Source organism: Neophocaena asiaeorientalis, unplaced genomic scaffold, assembly GCF_003031525.2.
Source record: "Neophocaena asiaeorientalis asiaeorientalis breed wild unplaced genomic scaffold, Neophocaena_asiaeorientalis_V1.1 scaffold37, whole genome shotgun sequence".
NCBI lineage: Eukaryota > Metazoa > Chordata > Mammalia > Artiodactyla > Phocoenidae > Neophocaena > Neophocaena asiaeorientalis.
This window is the reverse complement of record NW_020174269.1, coordinates 2,210,517-2,236,317: the sequence shown is the minus strand read 5'-3', so window position 1 is coordinate 2,236,317 and position 25,801 is coordinate 2,210,517. Positions and strand designations below refer to the sequence as shown.

At 38.5% G+C, this 25,801-nt stretch overlaps 1 protein-coding gene across 2 annotated transcripts in view; it reads right to left on the bottom strand.

Moving 5' to 3' along the window:
* Positions 1-9,314: 9,314 nt before the first annotated feature.
* MSH3 (mutS homolog 3) overlaps positions 9,315-25,801 on the bottom strand; it is a 182,367-nt gene continuing 165,880 nt past the window's right edge. For both annotated transcript variants that reach the window (XM_024755697.1, XM_024755698.1), the window contains exons 21-24: positions 24,134-24,320; positions 19,192-19,321; positions 12,372-12,543; positions 9,315-10,065 (exon numbers count right to left, since the gene is read on the bottom strand). In XM_024755697.1, coding sequence (XP_024611465.1) covers positions 9,957-10,065; positions 12,372-12,543; positions 19,192-19,321; positions 24,134-24,320 — 598 coding nt within the window. In that variant the 3' untranslated portion in view covers positions 9,315-9,956. The remainder of the gene's footprint in view (positions 10,066-12,371; positions 12,544-19,191; positions 19,322-24,133; positions 24,321-25,801) is intronic.

The window sequence follows — 25,801 nt, the reverse complement described above, 5'->3', positions numbered from 1 at the left end:
AGAAATTTAGAACTCAGCTAGGAACCAAAAAGTACTAGACTCACTGTAATATTTTCCTTATATTTTTATCTAGAAGTATCTTTAGGCTGCCTGCTAGAGTCATGGGATTTGAGAGGGTTTTTATTTACTAAGGAGAGAACACACTCCTATTTGTATTTCACCAGGATTTCTTTCTATAACCCATTCAACAGAGATTTAATCCTAAATACCTTAAGAGTATAAGGATCTGCCATTATCATTAGTACATGTATTCCCACCAGTATCTAGTTTTATTCCGTTCCCCAAGAATTGTAAAAAGCTTTTCCATGTCATGCTATATACATTTCGACATTAACTCTGGATTCATCATTTAAAGATCTTAACTCTCATGAACACACTAACATTTCATCAAGTTTATTGTGTAGTAATGAAAACACTTATATTTCTCCATACCTACCAGATATTTTTAGTTATACATTTATTTATTTTAAATGGGATCTTCCCGGACCGGGGCACGAACCCGTGTCCCCTGCATCGGCAGGCGGACTCTCAACCACTGCGCCACCAGGGATGCCCTAAATTTTATTTAATTTATTTTTTATACAGCAGGTTCTTACTAGTTATCTATTTTATACATATGTATTTGTTTATTTTTATTGAAGTATAGTTGATTTGCAATGTGGGATTAGTTTCTGATGTACAGCAAAGTGATTCAGTTTTCTCTCTCTATATAAAAAACACACATATACATATGCATATATATATTCTTGTTCATATTCTTTTCCATTATGGTTTATTACAGGATATTGAATATAGTTCCCTGTGCTATACAGTAGGACCTTGTTGTTTGTTTTATATATAGTAGCTTATATCTGCTAATCCCAAACTCCTAATTTATCCCTCCCCCACCCCCTTTCCCCTTTGGTAACCATAAGTTTGTTTTCTATGTCTGTGAGTCTGTTTCTGTTTCTTAAATAAGTTCATTAGTATATTTTAGATTCCACATATAAGTGATACCATATGGTATTTCTGATCAGATATTTTTATCTTTCCTTTAGTTATAGTCTCCTTTTCAATTTTAATGTTACTGAATCTATAAACAGATAGTGCAAAATGTTCTGTACTTCAGGTATTTCACTAATTCAGATGAGTATGTCGGAATACTCCTCCAACCAGGCTGAACCAGTGAGGTTTTTTGTTTCTAGAAGGCTGATTTCCAGTGTATTCACATATTGCACAAACCTCCAGCACTTTCATGAAATCAGATCAATCACTTGTACTGGTGCCCAAATTTGCTGCCAAGCTCATAGTAAAGTGAAGCTGCCATTCTGGACAGAACTGACTAAGCAGAGTAGATGCTTGATCTTGGGGTTGCTACTCTCCAGGCCAACCAGCTGCTCATGTGGCGGCCCAAGACAAGCTACCCAACAGGAACAACCATGATAAACTGAACCAATCAAGTCTGCCTTCTTAGGGCATCTGAAGAAAAAAGGAAGTAAGAAAATGGTAGTGGGGGCAGAAACAGAGACCCTTGGAGAGAAGGCAGTAAGCATAAGTGACGGAAATGCAGAGGCCAGAAGACAGAGAGAAACAGAGTACAAAGTCAGTAATGGCAGAGGCAGCAAAAACAGAGAAAAGCTGATTCACTACAATGGTGGAACAGCTGCCACATAGGGAGAAAACGAACCCTGTTGCTGATGAAATAACTAAATAACAGAAATAGAACTGTATATGCTATATTCTGAAAATCATTCAAATTTCTCCTCTTCCATAAGCCCAAGTTAGGCTGCTGTTTCTCTTTTCCTTACTTTCAGTGTATCCTCTAGTGTCTTTCTGTTCTTGCAACTTAAAATAGAATCTATCACTATTAACTAAGTTTGCAGTTATTCACTTAAACACAGATCAATGAATTTATGATAAATTGCTGTTCTGAAGGAATCATTTTAGTCGAAAAAATATCTTAACTGTGGTTAGACATTTACGTAACATTTTATTTCTTCTGTTTTGAGGCCAGTAGCTAAACTGAATATAGTAAGATGTCTTGCAATTGGCTACCTATACTCACCTGCTACTAATAAATGTAGTTTTTACATTTAAATAAGATGCCTTGAAGTCTCTGGTACTTTCCTCCGTAGAAAAGTTATATTTTCAATTTGCTCCTTCCTGTAAATAAGGAATTGCATTTTCTCACTGCAAGAGAACACTAACTCAATAACTTTTTTATTCAGACCTCACTCAAGGTTTCTATCTGACATAGGAGTGATTGTTCTGGAGCTTCTAATACTGCAGGTTTGTTAAACCACTGCTGACCAGCATTAATTTACACAGGGACCTGTAAGCCTGTTGCTTACAAAGTGAGAGTTTATTTTTGGTTCCATCAACAACTCTTTTCTAAGGTCATCTTGTTTTTGTGCCTACAGTGAAAGAATATTTTAGAATTTAGCTTGTGTACTAATAATATCAAAGCTACTGGTCACTAGAAAATTATAGTGCTCAAGGTCATGAAGCAGAGCTGATGCTTGGAAAGATTTTCATTATCTCCTTTCCTGATTATGCTCTACATTGGCTGGAATGTTACTTAGAATATAAAGTACCGTTATATCAGAGCGCTTACGCACAGTTTGAGGCATCATGCATGCTCTTTATGGACACTCCTTTAAGTTTCATAACACAAAAATGCAACTTTATGTGTTTCTTTTGCCTAATATTCTGTTACAAAGAAATGCAAGGAGTTTGGAGAAATTAAAGGCCCACCATTATTTGCAGAACTGACTTCTTTTTTTTTTTAGAACTGACTTCTTATGAATAAGAATTTGAAGGCATTATGACCATGCTTCTCATAACTCAATTCTTTAACTATCTGCATCAAGATCACTTATGAGACTCATTTCAAAAATAAACTTTCCTCTTGGTACTTTCCACTCAATTTTGCTGTGAACCAAAAACTCCTCTAAAAATAAAGTCTATTTTAAAAAATGAATCTGGATACAGACCTTACACTTGTCACAAAAATTAACTCAGAATGGATCACAGACCTACATGTAAAATGCAAAACTATAAATCTCTTAAAGGATAACAGAGAAGATCTAGATGACCTTGGGTATGGCAATGACTGTTTAGATATAACACCAAAGGCACGATCCATGAAAGAAATAGTTGATAAGCTGGATTTCATCAAAATTAAAAAAACTTCTCTCTGCAAAAGACACTGTCAAGAGAATGAGAAAACAAGCCATAGACTGGGAGAAAATACCTGCAAAAGACACATCTGATAAAGGACTGTTATTTAAAAAATACAAAGAATTCTTAAAATGCAACAATAAGAAAATGAACCTTGCAATTAAAAAAACAGGCAGAAGGCCTATACAGACAGCTTACCAAAGATATATTGATACATATGGCAAATAAGCATATGAAAAGATGCTTAGCATCGTATGTCACTAGGGAATTGCAAATTAAAACCACAATAAACCTACACACCTATTAGAATGGCCCAAATCCAAAATACCGAGAACACCAAATGCTGGCAAGGATGTGGAGCACCAGGAACTCTCATTCATTGCTGGTGGGAGTGCAAAACGGCACAGTCATTTCGGAAGAGAGTTTGGCAACTTTTTACAAAACTAAACTTACTCTTACCATACAACCCAGCAATCACACTCCTTGGTATTTACCCAAAACTGTGTCCGCACAAAAACTTGCACACAGATATTTATAGCAGCTTTATTCGTAATTACCAAAACTTGGAAGCAATTACAAGGTCCTTTGTAAGTTGAATGGATAAACTGTAATAAAAACAGACAATGAAATATTATTCAGTGCTAAAAATATGAGCTATCAAGCCATGAAAAGACACGGAGGAAACAAACACATATTACTAAGTGAAAGGAGCCAATCTGAAAAGGCTACATACTGCATGATCCCAACTAAATGACAGAGGCAATGGAAAAGACAAAACTGTAAAACAAAGGTTGTAAAAAGAGCAGTGGTTACCAGGGGTTAGAGAAGAAAAAGGGATGAATAAGCAGAGTATAGAGGATTTTTAGGGCAGTGAAACTATTTTATATGATACTATAATGGTGGATACATGCCACTAAACACTTGTCCAAATCCATATAACGTACAATGCCAAGAATGAACCCTAGTATATATACCATGGGCTTTGAGTGATAATGATGTGACAATGAAGGGTCATCGATTGTGACAAATGTACTGCTCTAGTGGGCGATGCTGACAGTGGTGGAGGCTGTGCTTGTGTGGGCAAAGGGTACACGGGAAGTCTCTGTAGTTTCTCCTCAATTCTGCTGTGAACCTAAAACTGCTCTAAAAAATAAAGTCTATCCAAAAAAAAAAAAGTTCCCTGGGTTCCATACCAGAGTTACTGAATCAGACAGAATCCTGGAGAAGTGTTATGATCTGAGAAATATGAGTTTTAGCAAATCTCTTTGGAGATAAGACCACTAATCATGTAGGGAGAAGTGAGAAAAGGAAAGGAGAGAGAAAATGGGAAAGAAGAGATGAGGACAAAAAGTAACATTGACTGATATTCTTGTGTACCAACCTCAAAGATTCAGATTCAGCAGAGCTAAAGTGAGGCCTAGAAATCTGTATTTAAAACCTCCTTAGGTGATTCTGAAACTACAATGAGGTACCACCTCACACCAGTCAGAATGGCCATCATCAAAATGTCTACAAATAATAAATGCTGGAGGAAGTGTGGAGAAATGGGAGCCCTCCTACACTGTTGGTGGGAGTGTAAACTGGTACAGGCACTATTGGAAAACAGTATCGAGGTTCCTCAAAAAACTAAAAATAGAGTTGCCATATGATCCAGCAATCCCACTCCTGGGCATATATCCAGACAAAACTATAATTTAAAAAGATACATACACCCCTATGTTCACAACAGTACTATTTAAAATAGCCAAGACATGGAAACAACCTGAATGTCCATCGACGAATGGACAAAGAAGATGTGGTGTGTGTGTGTGTGTATAATTGTGTATATATATGTGTCTGTATATATATATGTATATATACACAATGGAATATTACTCAGCCTTAAAAAAGAATGAAACAATGCCATTTGCAGCAACATGGATGGACCTAGAGATTATCATACCAAGCGAAGTTAAGTCAGAAAGAGACAGACAAATACCATATGATATCACTTATATGTGGAAACTAAAATACGATACAAATGAACATATCTATGAAACAGAAATAGACTCACAGATAAAGAGAAAAGACTTGAGGTTGCCAAGGGGGAGGGAGGGATAGGGGAGGGAAGGATGGGAGTTTGGGATTAGCAGATGCAAACTATTATATGTAGGATGGATAAACAACAAGGTCCTACTGTGTAGCACAGGGAACTATATTCAATATCCTGTGATAAACCATAATGGAAAAGAATATGAAAAAGAATATAAATATGTATAACTGAATCGTTTTGCTGTACAGCAGAAATTAACATAACATTGTAAATCAACTATACTTCAATAAAATTTTAAAAAATAAAATAGAATAAAACCTCCTTAGGTGATTCTGATAGAGGGCGGGACATCCCTACATCCAATGAAGGAGCTTCATGGAAGTAAGGTTTTAGAAAAAAGGAGTGTGGGGCTGAAAAGGAGGTTAAAATGGCACATAATATTTCTGATGTAGAAAATAAAATGACTGTTCTGAATGTTAAAAAGAAAAAGGATACAGTCAAAGGCAATGAAAAGATGATCTGAGCAAAGGACAAAACAGCTAGAGAAAAGGGTTCTTCGTCCTGAGATCAATAATTATTTCTGCCAGACGACAGCCCTGCTATGTGTCTCGTGATCATATAGGCGCACATTGTTCACCATCTTCATGGAGACGAGGCCGATGACAAAGTTATCTCTGGGGATTTAGTCTCAAAAACAGATTAGGTAGTAAAGCCCTAACATGCCAATTCCCAGAGTGGTAGTTTCTAAATGCCACAATGTAAAGCATTTATTATAAACAAGCAAAAAACAACTGGCAGATCGTTCAGATAAAAATCAGTTCATACAGTGGGTTAAGAAAATCAATTTTTAAAGACGACATTCAAAATCCGTCAAGTCGGTAAGTGTGTCCATGAATTAGCACCTAAAACTAGGGTAACCACGTAATTTATTATTCAGAACAGGACACTTTTGAGTGAAAGAGGCTCTTAACAAGTACACCAGGAAAACAGGTGTAGACCAGAACGTGCCAGATTCATCCCAGGCAAACCAGAATGGATATCTCCCTAATGGTAATACCTCTTTGAACATTAATAAACCTAACGATAATCATCTATACTAACCACAATGTTCCAAAGAGGAATTGATGGTAATTACAAAGTTAGAAACCGCAGATGGTATTAATCCAAGTTCCTTTTTCTCTCCACCCATGTTCTTAGTGTGAAACATCAAATGACACTTTTATAATTACTTGGCACAGCAGTAATTAATACTGATCTTGGAACTTAGTAAAGCTCTACAATAATTTGTAGACCACATTGGATTCAATCTAGTCTTTACTCTGGAATTCATGCAGTGAGCTCTATTTCACCAGCTACCTTACCACTACCACCAAGACAACAGGCTCTAACCTGGACAAATTGGCAGAAGAAATTTTAATTTTTTTGTTTTAAGATATAGTATACTTCTATATGGATCTTGAATCCCTAGTGAAATAGTATCTTGATTATGAAACGAAGAGTCATTTCGTTGGATTTCTAATATGAAAGGGTTTGGTTTTTCTTTTCTATTTCAACAAATATTTATTGGGGTTCTACAGTATGCCATGCTTTGTCTAAATGATAGATTAAGCAGAGGAGAGAGACCAAATGACTGTCAATCCAATGAAAAATATTGTTTAGTCACTTGTAATCTATGAGACTAGTGGTTCACAAACCAGTCTGCACTTTAGAATTATTGGGGGGGAGCTCTAAAAAAAATCTTGTGGGGGCTCCCCTGGTGGCGCAGTGGTTGAGAATCTGCCTGCCAATGCAGGGGACACTGGTTCGAGCCTTGGTCTGGGAAGATCCCACATGCCGCTGAGCAACTAGGCCCGTGAGCCACAATTACTGAGCCTGTGCGTCTGGAGTCTGTGCTCCTCCGCAACAAGAGAGGCCGCGATAGTGAGAGGCCCCGTGCACCGCGATGAAGAGTGGTCCCCACTTGCCGCAACTAGAGAAAGCCCTTGCACAGAAATGAAGACCCAACACAGCCATAAATAAATAAATAAAATTAAAACAAAAAATCTTGTGGCTTGCCACATAAAAATCTGTACATAAATGTTCACAGTAGAACTATTCATAATAGCCAAAAAATGGAAAGAGACCAAATGTGTATCAGCTGATGAACGGATAAACAAAATGTGGTATATACATATAACGGAATAGTTTTCAGTAATGAAAAAGAATGAAGTACTGCTACCTGCTACAACATGGATGAACCTTGAAAACAGTAAGCTAAATGAAAGAAGCCAGACACCAAAGACCACATATTGTATAATTCCATTCATATGAAATGTCCAAAATACCAAATCTAATAGAGACAGAAAGCAGGTTAGTGACTGTCTAGGACTGGGGATTTGGGGGAGGAATGGAGAGTAACTGCTAATAAGAACAGATTTTAGGGTCATAAAAACGTTATAAAACTGACTACAATCATCAGAGAAATGCAAATAAAACCACAATGAGATATCAGCTCACACCCCTTTGGATGGCTATTATCAAAAAGACAAGCAGTAACAAGTGTTGGTGAATGTGTGAAGAAAAGGGAACCCTTGTACCCTGTTGGTGAGACTGTAAATTGGTACAGCCATTATGGAAAACAGTATGGAGGTTGCTCAAGAAACAAAAAATAGAACTACCATATCATCCAGCAATCCCATTTCCAGGTATATAACTAAAGGAAATCAAATCAGGATCTCAAAGACATTATATCCAATGTTAGAATTGCAGCACTCCTTAAGTGTGATACCTGGAGTACATACCCGATCAATGGCATCTTTCCTGCCAATCTCCATGGCACGTGTGCAATCTTCATGTCTAAGACTCTGACACAACTTTCCCTTCAACACCTCAGCACCCTGGCTGGGAAGGAGCCTCACTTAGAATTGCAGTTTGGCAATGCTGATCTTCTTCCAAACTTGGAGCAGGCCTGACCTCCTGCAAATTGGCTGGCTGGCTGATATCCTGCTTTATGTTAGAGAATCTACCTTGCAATATTCCACATTGTCACTTGCTAGACACTGTGGACCGTCACTGCCTGGACACACTGCTCGTGAAACTCTTACCTGCTTGAATGTTGACACTGGCCTGGGCAAGCCAGAGATAGCCCCAACTATCCACTTGGATATGACCTGTGATTGCTGGTCCCTGCAGCACCCTCAGGCATGAGCGTGACATTCCTGGATTCATCTCCTTTTTCTGCTGGCCTGCCAGTAAGGTTACAGCACTACCTCTGTTAATATAAAACATTTATGGTCTTATGGAGTATTGAAACATTGCTTAAAAAGTGTTATTTTTAAAATTTAAAGAGTAAATCCCAACTAATTCTATTTGGAGATACGTTTGAGAATTTCACTGTATGTTAATATTTCTGGAAGGATGGAGGAATCAGACTACATCATATTCTAACTCCATAAAGGTGGGGAATCACAGGGCTAAAGCGTGAGTGACCCAAAAGTATAGCAACCAACCGCTCGTCATCAACTTGGGGAGACTTAATTGACTGTGTCCAGGGCTCACTGTTAGGGCCATTGTAAGAAATGATCTAAAGGGACCTTCCCTGGCGGTCCAGTGGTTAAGACTCCACACTTCCACTGCAAGGGGCGCAGGTTCCATCCCTGGTCGGGGAACTAAGATCCTGCAAGCTGCACAGTGCAGCTAAAAAAAAAAAAAAATGAAAGAATCTAAAGAAGAAATTAGAAATGTGGCCATCAAGTGAAGGCATTTCACTGAGTAGGAATGAAAACCGAGTGAGAAACAGGATGGAAAGCCTTTGTGCAAGATCATATATTTAGAAACACAAAGAATAGATATGAGAAGCCAGGTTGTAAGTGCTATAAAAAGCTCAGGGACAAAGCTGAGCACTGTCACCCTAAACATGCAGGGAGGGAGCATTGTTATGAATCAACATAGCTATAAGGTTCAATACCGGGAAGACCATACATTTGCTATATCAATTAGTAGAAAGGTCCAAAATGGGAAAGCTCAGTTCTGTGTACTTGGAAGGAGCAGCAACCTTGGTTCCACAATTAAACCTAAAAAGTAACAAATGTCCCAAATAGTTGAGAACCCCCAAATTCAACATGAAAAAAATCATATATTATAGCAAGTATTCATCAAATGTTTATTACTTGAATGAATGACAAATAATTTAATCCAACAATCTTCAAATTACTTAAAACTATGACAATATTTAGCTTTTCAAATTTCATATGACCTTACTCTTTCTGTGCTCTAGTTTCTAAAAGCCTGATAATTCCTTCTATTTCTCTTCCAAAATTCTTCTGCTTACAGTGAATAAACTGGCGGCATTATAAAATTATTTTAGTTCAAATGAAAATGTATATTCCTGCAAGACATTTCAACCAGTTGCAAATTATCTGAACTGAAACAAATAAAATTATGCATTAAATTTTTATATCACTCTAAAAGTTCATGAACTATATATTCTACCACTCCAGGTTTTACTTAGAAGTTTCTGATTTTATTTGAATCTTACCGTCCATGAGATTTTCTAATGACATGATAGAAATCTTAATATTCAAAAGTGTTTATACTTTTAAAAGGATGGCAGGAACCTGAAACAGACTTTCTACACAAAAGGCCTCCCTGTTTCTAACAGGAATATACCACGGTCAGGTTTTATGCTCAGGTCACACAAAGATGGGCTGTTACTAGAGAGTTGTTTTATACAGTTGGTATTTTTAATTCTCTATTTTTTGGTTCCAAAACGTAGTTTTCATTTTCATCAGGAAGAGAAGTCTGTAATTTCTTCCAGTTTGAACTCATCCATCCACTTTTGCAAATCATTTGCATCATTTATCGTCCATAACTTCGCAAAACACTTCAGCCTTTTCCTGGAGAGAAAATAAAATACTATTTCTTTTATAAATGAAATTGTTAGAGGCCAGTACATCTCATGGAAAGCTATGAAAAGCCTGTAACATTAGACTCACAGGCAAGGTGATTGGGAAGCTGTGGTTGGGAAGCTATGTCAGGAAGCATCAGCCTTCCTGAGAAACAAGTTTTTCAGTGCTGCTATTATAATCAAGAGACCAAAGTTGTTGATCAGCTCTCTGACTCCGGGGAGGGGAGAGCCCAGCTTCCTCCCTCTTCTAACTCAGCCAGAGGCTATGTGTGCTCACAGGATGAAAAGTAAAATTGATTTAATAATATAATGCAGGCTATGGAAAGAGTAAAATGCCAACATAACAGAGACCTACTTAGGGTCTGAAGAGGGAGTATATGAGTTCCAATCACTGCTCCAGCACCAACTAGCTGCGTGACCCTGGTTTCCTGGTCAGCTTCCTACCCCCACCTGGCCTCATTTTCCCCGACTATAACATGGGGATGACAGCAGTACCTATCTCACAAGGCTGTCGTAAGCAATAAGAACAGTAACTGGCACAGTGTCTAGGCTGCTGCAAAGGACTGACTGCCCAGACTTGCTGGTGCACACAGCAAGCATTCAATAAATATTAGCTATTACCAAACCCACATGAATGCACTGGATTCAGTTTGCTTTCTTTGATCTCACCAATGGAATCGATGTGACAGGCACTTTTAGTGAAAAGGAAAAACAATAAATGCAGTGTATCCTGATAAATCATCAGATTCCATCCCAATGCAACCTCTTTCTATAATTCTGTCTTTTTAAGATAACTTTCTAGATTTCAAAATGTCAGATACTAGTCGGAAGGGTTAAAATATTTATAAATAACCTGTGAATTTCACTGCTCTTGCTTTATAGGCTATATAGCAGCAACATGTATAAACTCTCATATTTTATCACCATCGTGCTTATGTATCTTTTGTAGTAAAGTTTTATTCTAGTTTCTTTAGGGAAAAAGAAAAATAAGAAGACAACAAGAGAGGATTTAAATCAGCCCAAAGAACTACGGGCTAAGCTTATTTTAAAACTCTCACAAATGATTACTTTTCTCTCTAGAAAAATTTTATGTTAATCTATTATGTTACAAATAACTAGAAATAAGCGGTCACTGATTACAACATTTGTTTCTAACTTGGCATTGAGGAAAGGATGCAGAAGAGAAAGTCAACAGAGGAAACGACATGTCTTTTATAGTATTCCAGCACTTTGGACCTGGTTCACCACCATTTACCACTGCAAAGTGTGGAGTGCAAGGCAGAACCACAGAGGCAGGAAGAGGAGAAAGAGAAGCTGGTTGCACGACTGTACGTCAGTATACAAGTTGGCAAGTGCTTAACTAACATTAGGTGTTAATATCTCAATATTTAAATAGGGGATGATTTCCAGAACTAAAACATATTCTTATGGTATAGTGGTCAGCCAAGATGTTCTATTGGACCAACAGCCTGTTCACTCCTGGTCATATGGTTATGGACCAGGGCAATCATGTCCTGCCCCAGGCCGATCAGACTCTCCAAGCAGAGGAGTGGGGTAGGAGGTAGGTGAGGAGCTTACGTTGTTTTATAATATAATCTTATATTTGGGGAAAAAAGGCTATAATTTATTATTTATTAGTATGATATTTTCCTAGGAATATCTTCCTTCCAAAGTATGTCTCAAGTTTATATGAAGATTAGTATATATACTGACTATATACTTGCTGGCTATCCAGGGTAAAAAGTGAGTGCATTCACAAAAGCGTTCCTAGATGATGGAGAAGTCGGTTAGAATGAAAACTTTGTCACAAACAAATCCACAAAGTAAGTGACGTGTGGATACTGACTCTAATCACCTAGTTATGTGATATTATTTTCATTCCTGTCCTGACAGAATTCTTCATCTCTGAATGCAACTACTGCATATCTGAATGCAATATATGAATAAAAGAAGTACTCTAAACATTTTATATATTGAGGTTTCCATTAGTAATTTTTTGCATAAACGAATATTTTAGGCAACAAATGTGTTGGTACATATTAAGGAGTGAATTCTTTAGAAAAATGATTAAAAGAACCAATTTATCAACTTAATAAAGACCTGACTAGAGAGGCATGAGTGAATTCACGTGAGCTTTGGTAAGAGCTGTTTTCATTTTATCGTAATTAAATGCTTCACAATACTTGAAGAGACACTTGAAGGAAGTTCTGATGTTCATTTACAGGACAATCCTCTTCCTGGGACAACCTGGAAGATTTCATTATAAATCAAAAAATGCAGCACAATCATTCTGACCTTTTCATATTTACTAATCCTTCCAGCTCTTTTGATTTGCTAGCTGCTTTCTTTAAAATTTCTCCAGGAACATCTGCTAGTTTAGCCACATTGAGTCCATAACTCCTTGCTGCAACTCCTCTGGTTATTTGATAAAGAAAAGTGACAAAATCAGGAACCTGGTCTTCTTCACCTAAAAAATAGAGTTAAAAAAGAGAGAGAGAGAGAGAGAGAGAGAAAGAAAACCATGCTTGAAAGTTGAAAGAAATTAGAGGATTAAAGACAACATACAAATTCTTATAACTTTATTCAATTAAAATTTATAATCTGAAAAAGAAATCCACTGTTCCTAATCCCTTGTTAGCTCCTTTTATCAATACTACATATCTAGAAAAGGGTAAATACTGCTTTGAAAATGCTTTTGCATTTAGAATCTATCTTTTAGCTCAGTTAAAATGGTTTTTAACAATTACTCATTGTAAGCTAAGAAGTATTTAGTTTTAGGCTGTTTGCTGAAAAATTTCCACTGACCTTCTATATCAAAAAAAGAGTGATTCTGATACATGGTACAATACAATTTCTCCTTTAAAAATAGATTTAAAAAAAAAAGTGTTTTCCAGTGGAAGAATATATGCACCAGTCTTGTAATACACTCTGTAAAGTAACATATATAAAAGATGTTTCTAAGAGTGCTAGAAACAAAACCACAAAAACAGATAAGGAAATATTACATGTTGTACAGTTTAAATAACAAGACCGAGAAATTCTGGCTTATTAAACATCCTAGTTAACTAAGAGCTATACATATTGAAGTGGATGCTGTCTGGTACCACCCAAATCCCACTCAGGACTGAAGGGTTTACTGCCCCAACTGTCAGGAAGGCTGTTAAGCCTGCAACGCTCAGCTGTGTGCTCTCTTTGGGAACGTCCTCAGCTGAAGAGAACTGCTTCACCCAAGGTCGCGTCCCATCTTGGGAAACCTGCGTCCAGTGACTGGTTGCTATGGGGGTTTGTAGGCAGCCTCTAAGATGGCCACCAAAGTTCCCTGCCTCCTAGTGTTCAAGCCCTTGTGTCACTCCCTCTCCTTGAGTGTGGGCCGGTTCAAAGGACTTGCTTCTAATGAATAGAATATGACAAAAATTATGGCATGTCACTTTTGAGATTACATCATGAAAGACTGTGGCCTGTCTTGGGCACTCTCTCTTTCTGGCTTGTTTGCGCTGAGGGAAGCCAGTGGTCATATTGTGGGCTGCCCTATGGAGGTCCCATGGAAAGAAACTGATGTCTCTGGCCAACAAGTCAGTGAGGGCCTGGAAGCCTACCAACAGCCACGTGAGTGAACTTGGAAGTGGCTATTCTGAGGTCTGCCAACAGCATGTGAGTGGGCTGGGAAGTGGATTGCCCCAGTCAAACCCTGAAGCGACTGCTGCCCTGGCCGATACCATGATGTAGCCTGTGAGAGACTGTGAGGCAGAGGTGTTCAGCTGAGCTGCCCCTGGATTCCTGCTCCACAGAAATTATGAGATAATAAATATTTGCTGTGCTAAGCTGCTATGTTTTGGGGGGTAATTTATTATGCAACAGTAGATAACTAATAAAAGGTATAAGGCCTGGCTCTCTCACCCGAAGTTGAGGTAACTCTGAAGGACCAACCCTCGTCAGAGCTCTCTGCAGGGTGGGCTGAAGCCTTATAACTGTAACCCAGCGTTGATCGTGAGAGCACTCCCCAATAAACTCTGGCATGTAAACCTCAGAATCTGCTTCCTGGGGAACCAGTCTACCACACAGTACATATACATGAAGTTAAAACTTCTAAAGAATTGGGATATAATGAAGTACAATAATACAAAGACAAGACTGTGAAGGGATTCAGAACAAGCCTCCCCAAGATGTGTCACTCTGGCATGCAGAGTGTCTGAGGCTGAAGACAGGGGAGGCCCCGCAAGCTCAGGAAAGGCTTTTTAGCTCCCCCTTCAACGGCCTGAAAGAATTTAGATGGAGGTAGGGGGGGCCCTGGCTCAAAGACAGACTGTTACCACAGATAACGTTTATCTGAATGACCTATGTATAGGGCAAGACAAACATCTAATTGCCAAATATCTGTTTTTCTCATTTCCCTGTGAATCACCGTCCTCCCCTTTGATGCCCAGTCTCCTATCCCATTCCTTAGCTCACGCTGGCACAGAAGCCTCAACTGCTGACTTGCCCCCATATTCTTATGAGGCCCCCGTAGATACATAATTAAATTTGGTTTTCTCCTGTTAATCTGTCTTATGTTAATTTGATTATGAGACCAGCCAAAGAACCAAGAAGGGTAGAGAACAAATTCTTCCCCAACGGCTGCATACAGTTTAATCTTTGATAAACCTAAAGCAGCTCGGGATTACGCAGCTTTTATTACAAAATTCAATATAATTGCACGGTATTGCAAAAATGTCCAAGATGAACCAGATTCACAATGACTTCTGAGACCCTAGTATACTTATTATAAGTTTATCAGGAGCTTTTCTCATATATTATTTCATTGGATAAATGTGTATGCTTTATTCTTTTATCCAGCTAAAAGCTAAAAAGCCAAGACTGAACACAACAGAGAAAAAGGATAATGGAATTTTCTTTAATCTCCTCTAAGAATTCAGCAACAGACAAATAATACCTTTCTAAGAGTGGGTGCTAGAGGTGGGAGGTGAAAAGAATGCTGACACTCTCAGGAATACATAGACTAAAACTCACATTACAAAGCACTAAGAATACCTTTTGCCTCCAAATAAAACTTAAGGAACACAAAGAACAGGTGACAAAGTGGGTGGGAAAAGACTAGGAAAGAAGCATGCAGAAACCAGTACCAGCTAACCTGGATAGTTTTTTGTTACCCTTCAATGCTCACAAGACCCAAACTGAAGTGAACAGCAGTGGGGTATCAAAAAAGCCAATTCTTTTCATCTCAAAGACAAGTATTGCCTTTATCACTTCAACTGGGTTAGTCCTAACTGATTTCTCCACCTCCAGCCTCTCTTCTATAATCTAGCCTCCACACTGACCTTTCTAAAAAAGAGATTAATTCATCAGTCCATCTATCCATTCATTATCCACCCATCCATCTACCCATCCATCCACCCATCCATCCATCCATCCATCCATCCTTTTCTGAAAGCCTACTAAATGCCACAAAACCCCCTCATTTAAACACTGCTTTGCTGATGGCTTTTTCCTTTTTTTTGCTTTATATACATATAAGATGTAGTATATATAATATAGCTAGCTAAAAAATGTTTCTTAAATATAGCTATAAAATATAGTTAAATTATATAAAATATGATATTGCTCCCAAAAACTCATTAACATAACTCAGTACAAACAACTGCTGAATTTGTCATCATATGCTGGTCTCTACTTTAGTACTAATTATGGTAGTTCTTACAGCATCAAGGTAAATAATGTAACCACTCTTCCATAATCACCTGAAGGAAATATTTTTATAGTTACGTTCTACTTCAAGACTATCTTTCACCACTCTTCCATGGGAGAGAGAGGGAAGAAGAGGGAGAAGAGAGAGAGAAAGAGAGAGGGAGGCGTGTGTGCATGTACAAAGGAAACATGGAGGTGGAGAGAGCCAGGTCGCAGAGCAGATGGTAAAATGACTCATTTCTTTACAGCTTCAAATAAAAGTTCTTAGTGAGGACCCTACTTGTAAGCTATGACCAATTTCTTAAACAGGTATTACTGAAAAGCTTACCTGACACTGCTGAAAGTAATCATTGAAAGTAATCATTCAAGTTTCTGTTTGTTACAGGGAAACTTAGCAAAACTGTTTTAAAGCAAAACTCCTCTAGACAGATATTAAAGAGATGTGTGCTGATCAGTTTCTGAAGTCACTTTTAGGATAGATTCATAAAAATTTAGAGATGGATGAGGTTAGGAGACTTTTCCAACATCTTATGGACTGGAAGAGACTAAAACTCAGGTTTCTTACTGCTGGTCCATTGCTTTATCTACCACACCAAAGGAAATAGATAAGCATAGTATCTTGGAAGTCACACAGAAGGTCACTGGGGCATTTTACTGATGACCAATGGCCTCTAATCTAGACAGAAGAGGAATTAGGTCAGAGGTAAAGGATGAAGCATAGATACAGTCAGGGATAATATTGGAAGTAAGCAGGCAATGGAGGAATGCTTCAAGTTTCTGAGTGAAAATTATTTTCAACCTAAAATTCTAGCCCTAGCTAAATTATAAATCAAGTGTGAAGGTATGGAGACATTTTCATTCACGCAAAATCTTAAAAATTTTACCTTCTTTAGTTGATATTATTAGTAGCCTATCCAAAATCTATTCCACCTCTAAGAAAACCCTGATTTATAAAGGAATTAACTCCCTGACCATTTATCTCAGGGAGCAGTGTCCTCATATCCAGCTCCAAATGTTGACCCCAATTAGTCTAGGCTGATCAAAGTTATCCCTTCCGTTCTTACTTCTAGGAATTGGTTTAAGAATGATCATGTGATTCAATCCTGAAAATAAGATAGGACACTGAGGAGAAGCTAGTGGGTATCTAAGAAAAGTTCCCTTGCTCCTAAGAAAGAGTCACAGGAAAAGCTGGTCCCTTTTCTTCCTTCCGACATCATCAATTCTGGATGCGATGCCCAAAAGAGCTGCAGCCATCTTGCTGCTAGTCTGATGATGAAACCAGCAGGGCAGGAAGACAAAGCCTGGAGAACTGCATAGAAGACGAGCTGAAGCCCACCCTTCCTGAGGTTCCTGTAATACGAGATTATATGTATCCTCATCGTCTGAGCTGGTGTGGGCCCAAGTGTTCTGTTACGTGCAATCCAATGCACAGAGGAGAGGTTAAGAGACTTCCTAGGATGACAGCAACATCTGGGCAGCAGGCCTAGGAAACAACCAGTTCAGATGAGCAGGAGGACAAAGGGCTCCAGGAAGAATGACACCAGTGGGGAAAACTGGAACCAACAGGTTCAGTCATGTGGAAAACTGTCTAGAGAGGTGTTTTGCAAAGCTATTGGAGGATACAGGAATTTTCAACCATAGACTCAAATAAAACAATGAAAGAATGAAAACAATTATTACCTTCAAGAAAAATGTTGTACAAGAAAGAAAACATACTTGGCTCATGAGTAAGCAATACCTACTGGCAGTAATAGTGAAAACAATGAATGTGAATGAAACGGAAAAAATGTGAAACTATTATACCAGGAGGAAGGGCAAGGGAGGGCGGAAGACTCTCATTTAACAGAAGTCAGTAAATATTGTGTCAGGTTGATGAACCAGGAGATAGGAAAATAAGCACAGTATTTAGAACTATGGAAGAAATGGATGAAAGAGTCAAAAGCAGTTGCCTTGGGACTGGAATGGGGAGGGGCCGTGGAGTAATAAAAGGATGGAAGCAGGGGACCACTGCCTGTTAGCATGAGTCTTTAGCTTTATCTAGTTTTTAAAAATTATGTTCACGAATAAAAATCTAAATCAATAAAATAAAATGCCAAAACACTTAAGATGTAAGGGTCTGGGTTAGTAGTCAGTTCACATCAAACACTTACCACTGACCCTTCCCTGCTAGTGAACTCTGTTTTGTTTATCCCATTGGATTTTAGCTTATAAGCTCCTCCTGTCACTTTGGATGCAGATGAATAGATACAAAACTGCTTCCATGAGAGAATTTATGATGTGTTTTTCAAGACCGCATGGTGGTGAAAGGCCAGGACTGCCTAACATTACATTTATCTTAGGTCCAGTGCTTTGTTTTATTTGGGCCAGTTGCCTGATATCTTTTTCAGGTCCATCCTTACTTATTACTTTTCCAAAATAAAATTTGGACTCTGGAGTATCTTTGATAATGGATTTTCCATTGTAGCGCACCAACTGCATAAGCCATCACTGGCCCACAGCTTAAAAAAAAATATTATTGGGCTTCCCTGGTGGCACAGTGGTTGAGAGTCCGCCTGCCAATGCAGGGGACACGGGTTCGTGCCCCGGTCCAGGAAGATCGCACATGCCGCAGAGCGGCTGGGCCTGTGAGCCATGGCCGCTGAGCCTGCGCGTCCGGAGCCTGTGCTCCGCAACGGGAGAGGCCACAACAGTGAGAGGCCCGTGTACCGCAAAAAAAAAAAAAAAAAAAAAAATTATTGAACAGGGGGAAAATAAAAGCTAAAATCTACTATATTACTTACAGCACTTGAATTTTTTCTATTGGCTAATGATGTTCTTTTTCATGAAATGTTTCATTTCTGTGACATGAGTAGTAAGCAGAAGGCTAGGAAAAATACTGTAGCTCCCATATACCATTTCTAGCAGAGCAGAAGAGAACCTGCAGGCAGAGGACATGGATTCTAGGCTCAGTTCAACCCCCACCCAGGTGGCTGACATGGGGAACCCACTTTACCTGAGATTCACTTTCCTTGTCAAATTAAGATAACATGTATGGCCAGTATAGAGTATTGCTCTTAGTAAGTTATTAATGCTAAATGATATTTTGGGAAATGTACTGAGTATTTTTAAAGATAACTAATACACTTGACTGTTAGGGCATCTTTTCTGAGATGGATCTAAGAATAAAACCTAAATGACCCCCTCACCCCACCTTCTTCTTGTAGAAAAATGAGATAAGGAGGGCCAGAGAAGGATTCAGACATGGTGAGGATAAATGCAAATTCTATCTGACCCTAAGCTTAGAGAAAATGAATTTGGACAAATGTCAATTACAATCAACATTCACAGCTTTCATGATTAATAAGCAATAAGTTCATGCTCCTATGAACTTCAAGTTATAAATTATGAAAACCAACAGAATTCTAGTTGTACTTACTGCAGGAACAATTCATACCTGGGTCCTGTTTGCTTTCATCCTCGTTGACCAAGAATCCCATGTGATAATTCCCCACCTGTTGTGAGTAACTTTTTTCTAATTCACAGACTGGTGGATAATGGGTAACAAAGAGGGTTAAGGATTTCACCTAAAGCAGTGAGACACAATGAAAGTTATTTTATTTTTAAATTTTAATTTAAACTTTTCTCCAACTTTATTTTGAAAAATTTCAAACCTTCATAAAAGCTTCAAGACAAGTACAATGAACACTCATGTATTCTTTATCTAAACAACCATTTGTTAGTATTTTGCCATATTTTCCCTTTCTTCCTCTCTCCCCCTCTACACACACACACACACACACACACACACACACACACACACTTTTTTTCCTGAACCATTTGAGAATTGTAGACATCATGACACTTGGTCCCTAAATACTTAAGATTCTATCTTCTGAGAACAAAAACATTCTCCTATATAACCAGAATAAAATTATTCCACTCAAGAAGTTTAACAATGATATAGTACTATTTACTAATATATAGTCCATGAATTTCCCTTACTGTCCCAATAATGTTCTTCAGAAATTTCTTTATATTAAAAAAAAAAAATCAAGACTCATGTGGTGCACTTAGTCATGCCTCTTTAGTTCCCATTAATCTAGAACAGTTCCCAGACTTCTCTTTTTTCACTTCTATGTCTTTAAAATTTTTGAAGCATCCAGGAGGGCTCTTTTGCATAATCTCCCTCAACTTGGATTTGCCTCATTCAATTCAGATTAAAACTTATTACCAGCAATATTACATATATACGTAGGTGACATACCCTTTTCAGCATATCACATCAGGAGGTACGTGATGTCAGTCTGATCTATTATTGGAGATGCGAAAGCTGATTATTTGGTTTAAGTGTGTGCCCGGAAGACTCCTTCACTGTACTGACACCTCTCTCCTTTGTAATTAATAAATAACTTGGGGGATGATACTTTGAAACTGTGTGAATATCATTTTCTCCAACAGTCTTTCATCCAAAGGTTTTACTATCTGTTGACCATCATTGCCTGAATCAGTTATTATTCTGGTAGTTAATAAATACCGATTACTGGGCATATACCCTGAGAAAACCAAAATTCAAAAACAGTCATGTACCAAAATGTTCATTGCAGCTCTATTTACAATAGCCCGGAGATGGAAACAACCTAAGTGCCCATCATCGGATGAATGGATAAAGAAGATGTGGCACATATATACAATGGAATATTACTCAGCCATAAAAAGAAACGAAATTGAGCTATTTGTAATGAGGTGGATAGACCTAGAGTCTGTCATACAGAGTGAAGTAAGTCAGAAAGAAAAAGACAAATACCGTATGCTAACACATATATATGGAATTTAAGAAGAGAAAAAAATGTCATGAAGAACCTAGGGGTAAGACAGAAATAAAGACACAGACCTACTGGAGAACTGACTTGAGGATATGTGGGGGGGAAGGGTGAGCTGTGACAGGGCGAGAGTCATGGACATATACACATTAACAAACATAAGGTAGATAGCTAGTGGGAAGCAGCCGCATGGCACAGGGACATCGGCCCCGTGCTTTGTGACCGCCTGGAGGGGTGGGATAGGGAGGGTGGGAGGGAGGGAGACGCAAGAGGGAAGAGATATGGGAACATATGTATATGTATAACTGATTCACTTTGTTATAAAGCAGAAACTAACACACCATTGTAAAGCAATTATACCTCAATAAAGATGTTAAAAAAAAACAAAACAAAACAAAGCTTTCTCTATTAGCTGGAATTTTGTAAAGTAGAGCTTTCCCTTCTTCCTCCCTACCCTCACCATTTTAAAATTTATTTTTGTGTTGTTAGTATCAGTACAGACTTGTGGATTACTTAATTAGCAATGTTTTAAAGCACAGTTATATGTGTTCTAGAAATCCCTATCTTAAGGGAAGTTAACACCAAATCTTGGTCTAAGCATTAGCAGAAGAGGGTAATCAAATTGAAGAACTCCAGTTTTGATTCATCTGCTATTCACCTTATTAAAAGTCAGAACATATGCCTTTTCTCTAAAAACAATTACAAATAAACCTATTAAGGCAGAATTTCTTTGACAAGTTGCTCTTAAAATCTGCCCTGAAATATCTTAGGACCAGCTGTCTCCCCAGTGTCCCTTCCCTGAGCTGACGGGCATTTCTAGCTGGAAGCCCTAAGGGTTTGGGTTACACCACTACCCCCCTCAAGGCCATTTTCACCCTGCAGCAGCAACACGTAGCCTCCCTGACTCCTCCTTTTCCTCTCTTCCCCATCCCAGCAATCAAAAGACATCATGAAAAATAAAGATTTTCATCCATAAAAAAGTTAGGGACTCCTGTTCCTGAAGAATCCTCTTCAATGACTTAACTCCAAGGGTAAACTTTATCTAAAACTAACACTTTCTTCATCAACATTTAAAATATCCAAAAACTGCTACAGAAGCAATGAAAACGTAAGTGACAAATTCAATTCTGTCCTAATTTGTTCCTGAAGGTTCTTAAATGACTCTGAAATTGTGACAAACTGCTTTTGGCAGCCAGCCTCCAACGTGGCCCCAGAGATCTTTGCTTCCCAATGCTCATGCTCTTGAGTGGCCTCTTCCACGCTGATCAGGGCTGGCCCTGTGTACTCAACAACATGATGGCAAAATAAAATGCACTGCTGCTTCTACCTTGGCCTCTTGGAATGCCTCCTCTGGGGGAAGCCAGATGCCACTCTGTAAGGATTCTCAAGCAGCCCGTGGAGAGGCCCACAGCGAAAGAAACTGAGGGCCCTGGCCAATCGCCAGCACCAACTTGCCAGCCACGTGCGTGAGCCACGTTGGAAGAGGATCCTGTAGCCCTGGGTGACAACTTGACTGCAACCTCAGAAGAGGCCCTGGGCCAAAACCACCCAGGCAGGCTGCTCCCAAATTTCTCACCTCCAGATACTCTGAGAGACAATAAATGATTATTGTTTTTTAAGCCACCAAGTTTCAGGGTATTTTGTTATGCAGTCATAGTAACTGATACACTGCTATAGAGTAGATACAATTAAAGGAAACTCGAAGTTGACAAATTCAGCTCTGTCATAATTTGTTCCTGAAGGCTCAAAACAAAGGAATGTCTTAATTAATCTAGTTTTTATTAAATGAAAGATTCTTTAAATTCTGTAGTGCTTTACAATTTTCCGAAGTGTCACGCACATGATTTCATATATCCCCATAATAACCCTTTCTCCCCTTACCCGTAAAAAGCCCCTCCCTGCTTCCTTCTCCCCACTAGTTTGCTCTCTGTATATGTGAGTCTGCTTCTATTTTGTTATATTCACTACTTTGTTGTATTTTTTGATTCCACATAAGTGATATCATACAGTATTTGTCTTTCTCTGTCTGACCTATTTCACTTAGCATAATGCCCATCCGTGTTGCTGCAAATGGCAAAATTCCATTTTTTTTTTACAGCTGAGTAGTATCTTTTTTTTTTAAACATCTTTATTGGAGTATAATTGCTTTACAATGGTGTGTTAGTTTCTGCTTTATAACAAAGTGAATCAGCTATACATATACATATATTCCCATATCTCCTCCCACTTGCATGAGTAGTATTCTTAAATGAATGTTTAAAAAGTGTGTTTTGGAGGCAGATATAGAACTATACTGAATTTGTAGTTTCTACAATGATTAAAGAAAAGTTCCTAAGTTATATCTTTTTGAAAATACAGAATTTCTTTAAAAGTAAAAAGTATTTATTTTAAAACAGAAAATATGTGATCATTAACTATGTAATCTAACTAAACGTTTAAACAAAAAACTGAGGGCCACAAAACTTTAAAGAAAAGGGGATTTTATTTTTGCAAAGAAATACGAGCAAAAATGTGCTTTTATTGGCTATTTAAGGAAGAAAGAAAGAAATGAAAATGGACGGAAGACACAGAGACAAAGAAAAGTTAAAAAGTAGAGAACAAAATAGAAAAAGAAAAACCAAAGAAGAGACAAGGTTCAGGGGCAGGTGCTAAGGTGAGAGAAAAAAAGGAGAGATCAAAATGAACAAAACCAGAGACAGTTAATAACGGGGACAGTTTGATGGAGATGACGGGGGTGCAAAGTTTGACACAAACAAAAGTTCACATTCAGATGCTTAGAAACGAACTCTGGGACTTCCCTGGTGGCGCAGTGGTTAAGAATCCACCTGCCAATGCAGGGGACATGGGTTCGATCCCTGGTTGGGAAGATCCCACGTGCCGTGGAGCAACCAAGCCCGTGCACCTCAACTACTGAGCCTGCGCTCCAGAGTCCGCGAGCCACAACTACTGAAGCCCGCGCGCCTAAAGCCTGTGCTCCGCAACAAGAGAAGCCACCGCAATGGGAAGCCCATGCACTGCAAGAGAGTAGCCCCCGCTCGCCACAACTAGAGAAAGCCCACGCACAGCAACAAAGACCCAATGCAGCCAAAAAAAAAAGAAATGAACTCTGAAAAAAAAAAAAGACACATGCACTGAAGGTGTTACTAAGAGACACCGAAAGATCAGATCAAAGGTCTTATAAGGAGATCTTCTAGGATATTGTTGAAAAAAGGCAAAAATGGCACTATCTCTTATTTGGTTCTTTTCTCAAGGATTGGGTTGCAGGTGATGGGCCCTGCTCTTGATTTAGTTTGCCAAGGAGAGTAAGATACAGTTCTAGGTGGAAATATTGCCAAGGAGGCCTTTCTCCTACTGACCAGGTTTATTCTGCCTCAGCAAAAGAAAGCAAGACACATCAAAGAACTACAAACGTTACTTAGGGCCAATCTACCTGAGTTCCATATATAGCATTTGAATGATCAATTGCAGGAACAGGATCAACTGCAGGATAATATTGAATATTTCGAAACTGAGGTCAGGAAAACAATCTGTATAGTATGCACCATTCCTGTACAAAAAGGTATGCAAGATACTTACATCTCTAATAAAATGCTCAAGTGTAGCATAAGCAATGGCGATTCCATCATGGGTGCTTGTCCCTCTTCCCAATTCATCCAAGATAACCAAAGACTGTGATGTTGCTTTTCTTATTATTTCTGCTGTGTCAGCCAGTTCTTCCATAAATGTACTCTGTCCTTTATATATGTTATCTGCAGCCCCCATCCTACAAACAAGATGACAAAATCCTGATTTTCCTCTGAACTTCATTATTAGGAAGCCAGACATTATTTTCTGAGCAATAACTATAAAAGATCCCTACAGGGGTCTATGTACTTTGAGCCAATAACAGCTGAAATTGTATTAAACAAAAGAAAATATGTTGGATATAAAGAGTGTCTAACATCAAATGGCACCTTATGGAAACATTCCGGGTAGAACCTGAGGTACTGGACAGAGCTCTTGAAAAGCAGGGAAACCTCTGACTCAGCCTCTTTCTGACCCATCATTTCAAATCAAGGTTTTAGTACTCACAGGGGAAAACAACGCTTCTCTGTATCACTGTGTGCAAAATCCTTGAGTACTAGGATGCTGTACAATCAAAGGCTTTTTCCAGTGTTTCCTGAAGAAGATTCCACACCGATATTACAAATTAAAGTACCATGTTGAAATAAAACTTTTCTTTTTTTTTTTTTACTAGAACTAGAATTATGGAGGTTTAAATAACCTCAGACACCTAATACAGGTTCCTAAAGTGGACTTCATGGAACAATGTTCTTAGAGATGTCAAGAAACAGGTTCAAAAGTTGTAAGGGCTCTTTCCTGTAAGACTTCTTAGAGCCTTTAATATTCTACTACATATTGTGCATTTCTTACACCTGATCTAGTACACAGCATTTCTAACTCATTTAACCATGGACCCTTGAAACTTCTGGAGCACCTTCTGACAATAATGGTTTACAGAACACATTTGGGAGAATGTAAAAAAAAATCTGGGGGGAAAAATTAGGTATTTGCACTCCAGGTCATGGAGTTTGCAGCAAAACCTAGAATTCAGACTCTGACCCACTAGCCAGCTTTGTGGACGCTGGTGACTATTTTCTCAGCAAAATACCTTCATCAATTTAGTTTTTCTACAACAGTTCACGTGTGACCTACAGCAGCATAATATGTCTCTTATTTCTGGAAAAACTCATGGTAGAACCGAGCCTTAACTATCCTGTGGCTGGAGCCACGTACTGGGCAGGAGCAATGGAGTATAATCCCCACCTCCTCACTTCCAAAGACTGGTGGCACCTTAGGAGAACTGCTCCACTGATCAGTGGCATTTAGAAACTGTAATTAACTACATCTATGATGGAGGTGATAGTGCTGTCGATTCTGTCTCCTTTAAAATCGATAACTACAAAACATAATTTCTGAAATGCTGCTAACTCAGGAGCATTCTGGTTACTTTTTCAAAGTTTAAATCCTGTTATTTACCTCAATTTTCAATGTTTACTTTACTAATATGTTCCCTACCACAAAGCAAGAATATTAAACTTTCCTATCCCTGCAACCACTCTGAATTCTTCAGAACCATAATGTTTGATTCTCACTTAACAATGTTTGATTTTATTCCTGACAGGTTGTGAACTGACAAAAAGAACGTATCTTTCGCTGATAATAAAATAGCTCTGAGAAGGCAAATATCTGGGGGGGGGGGGG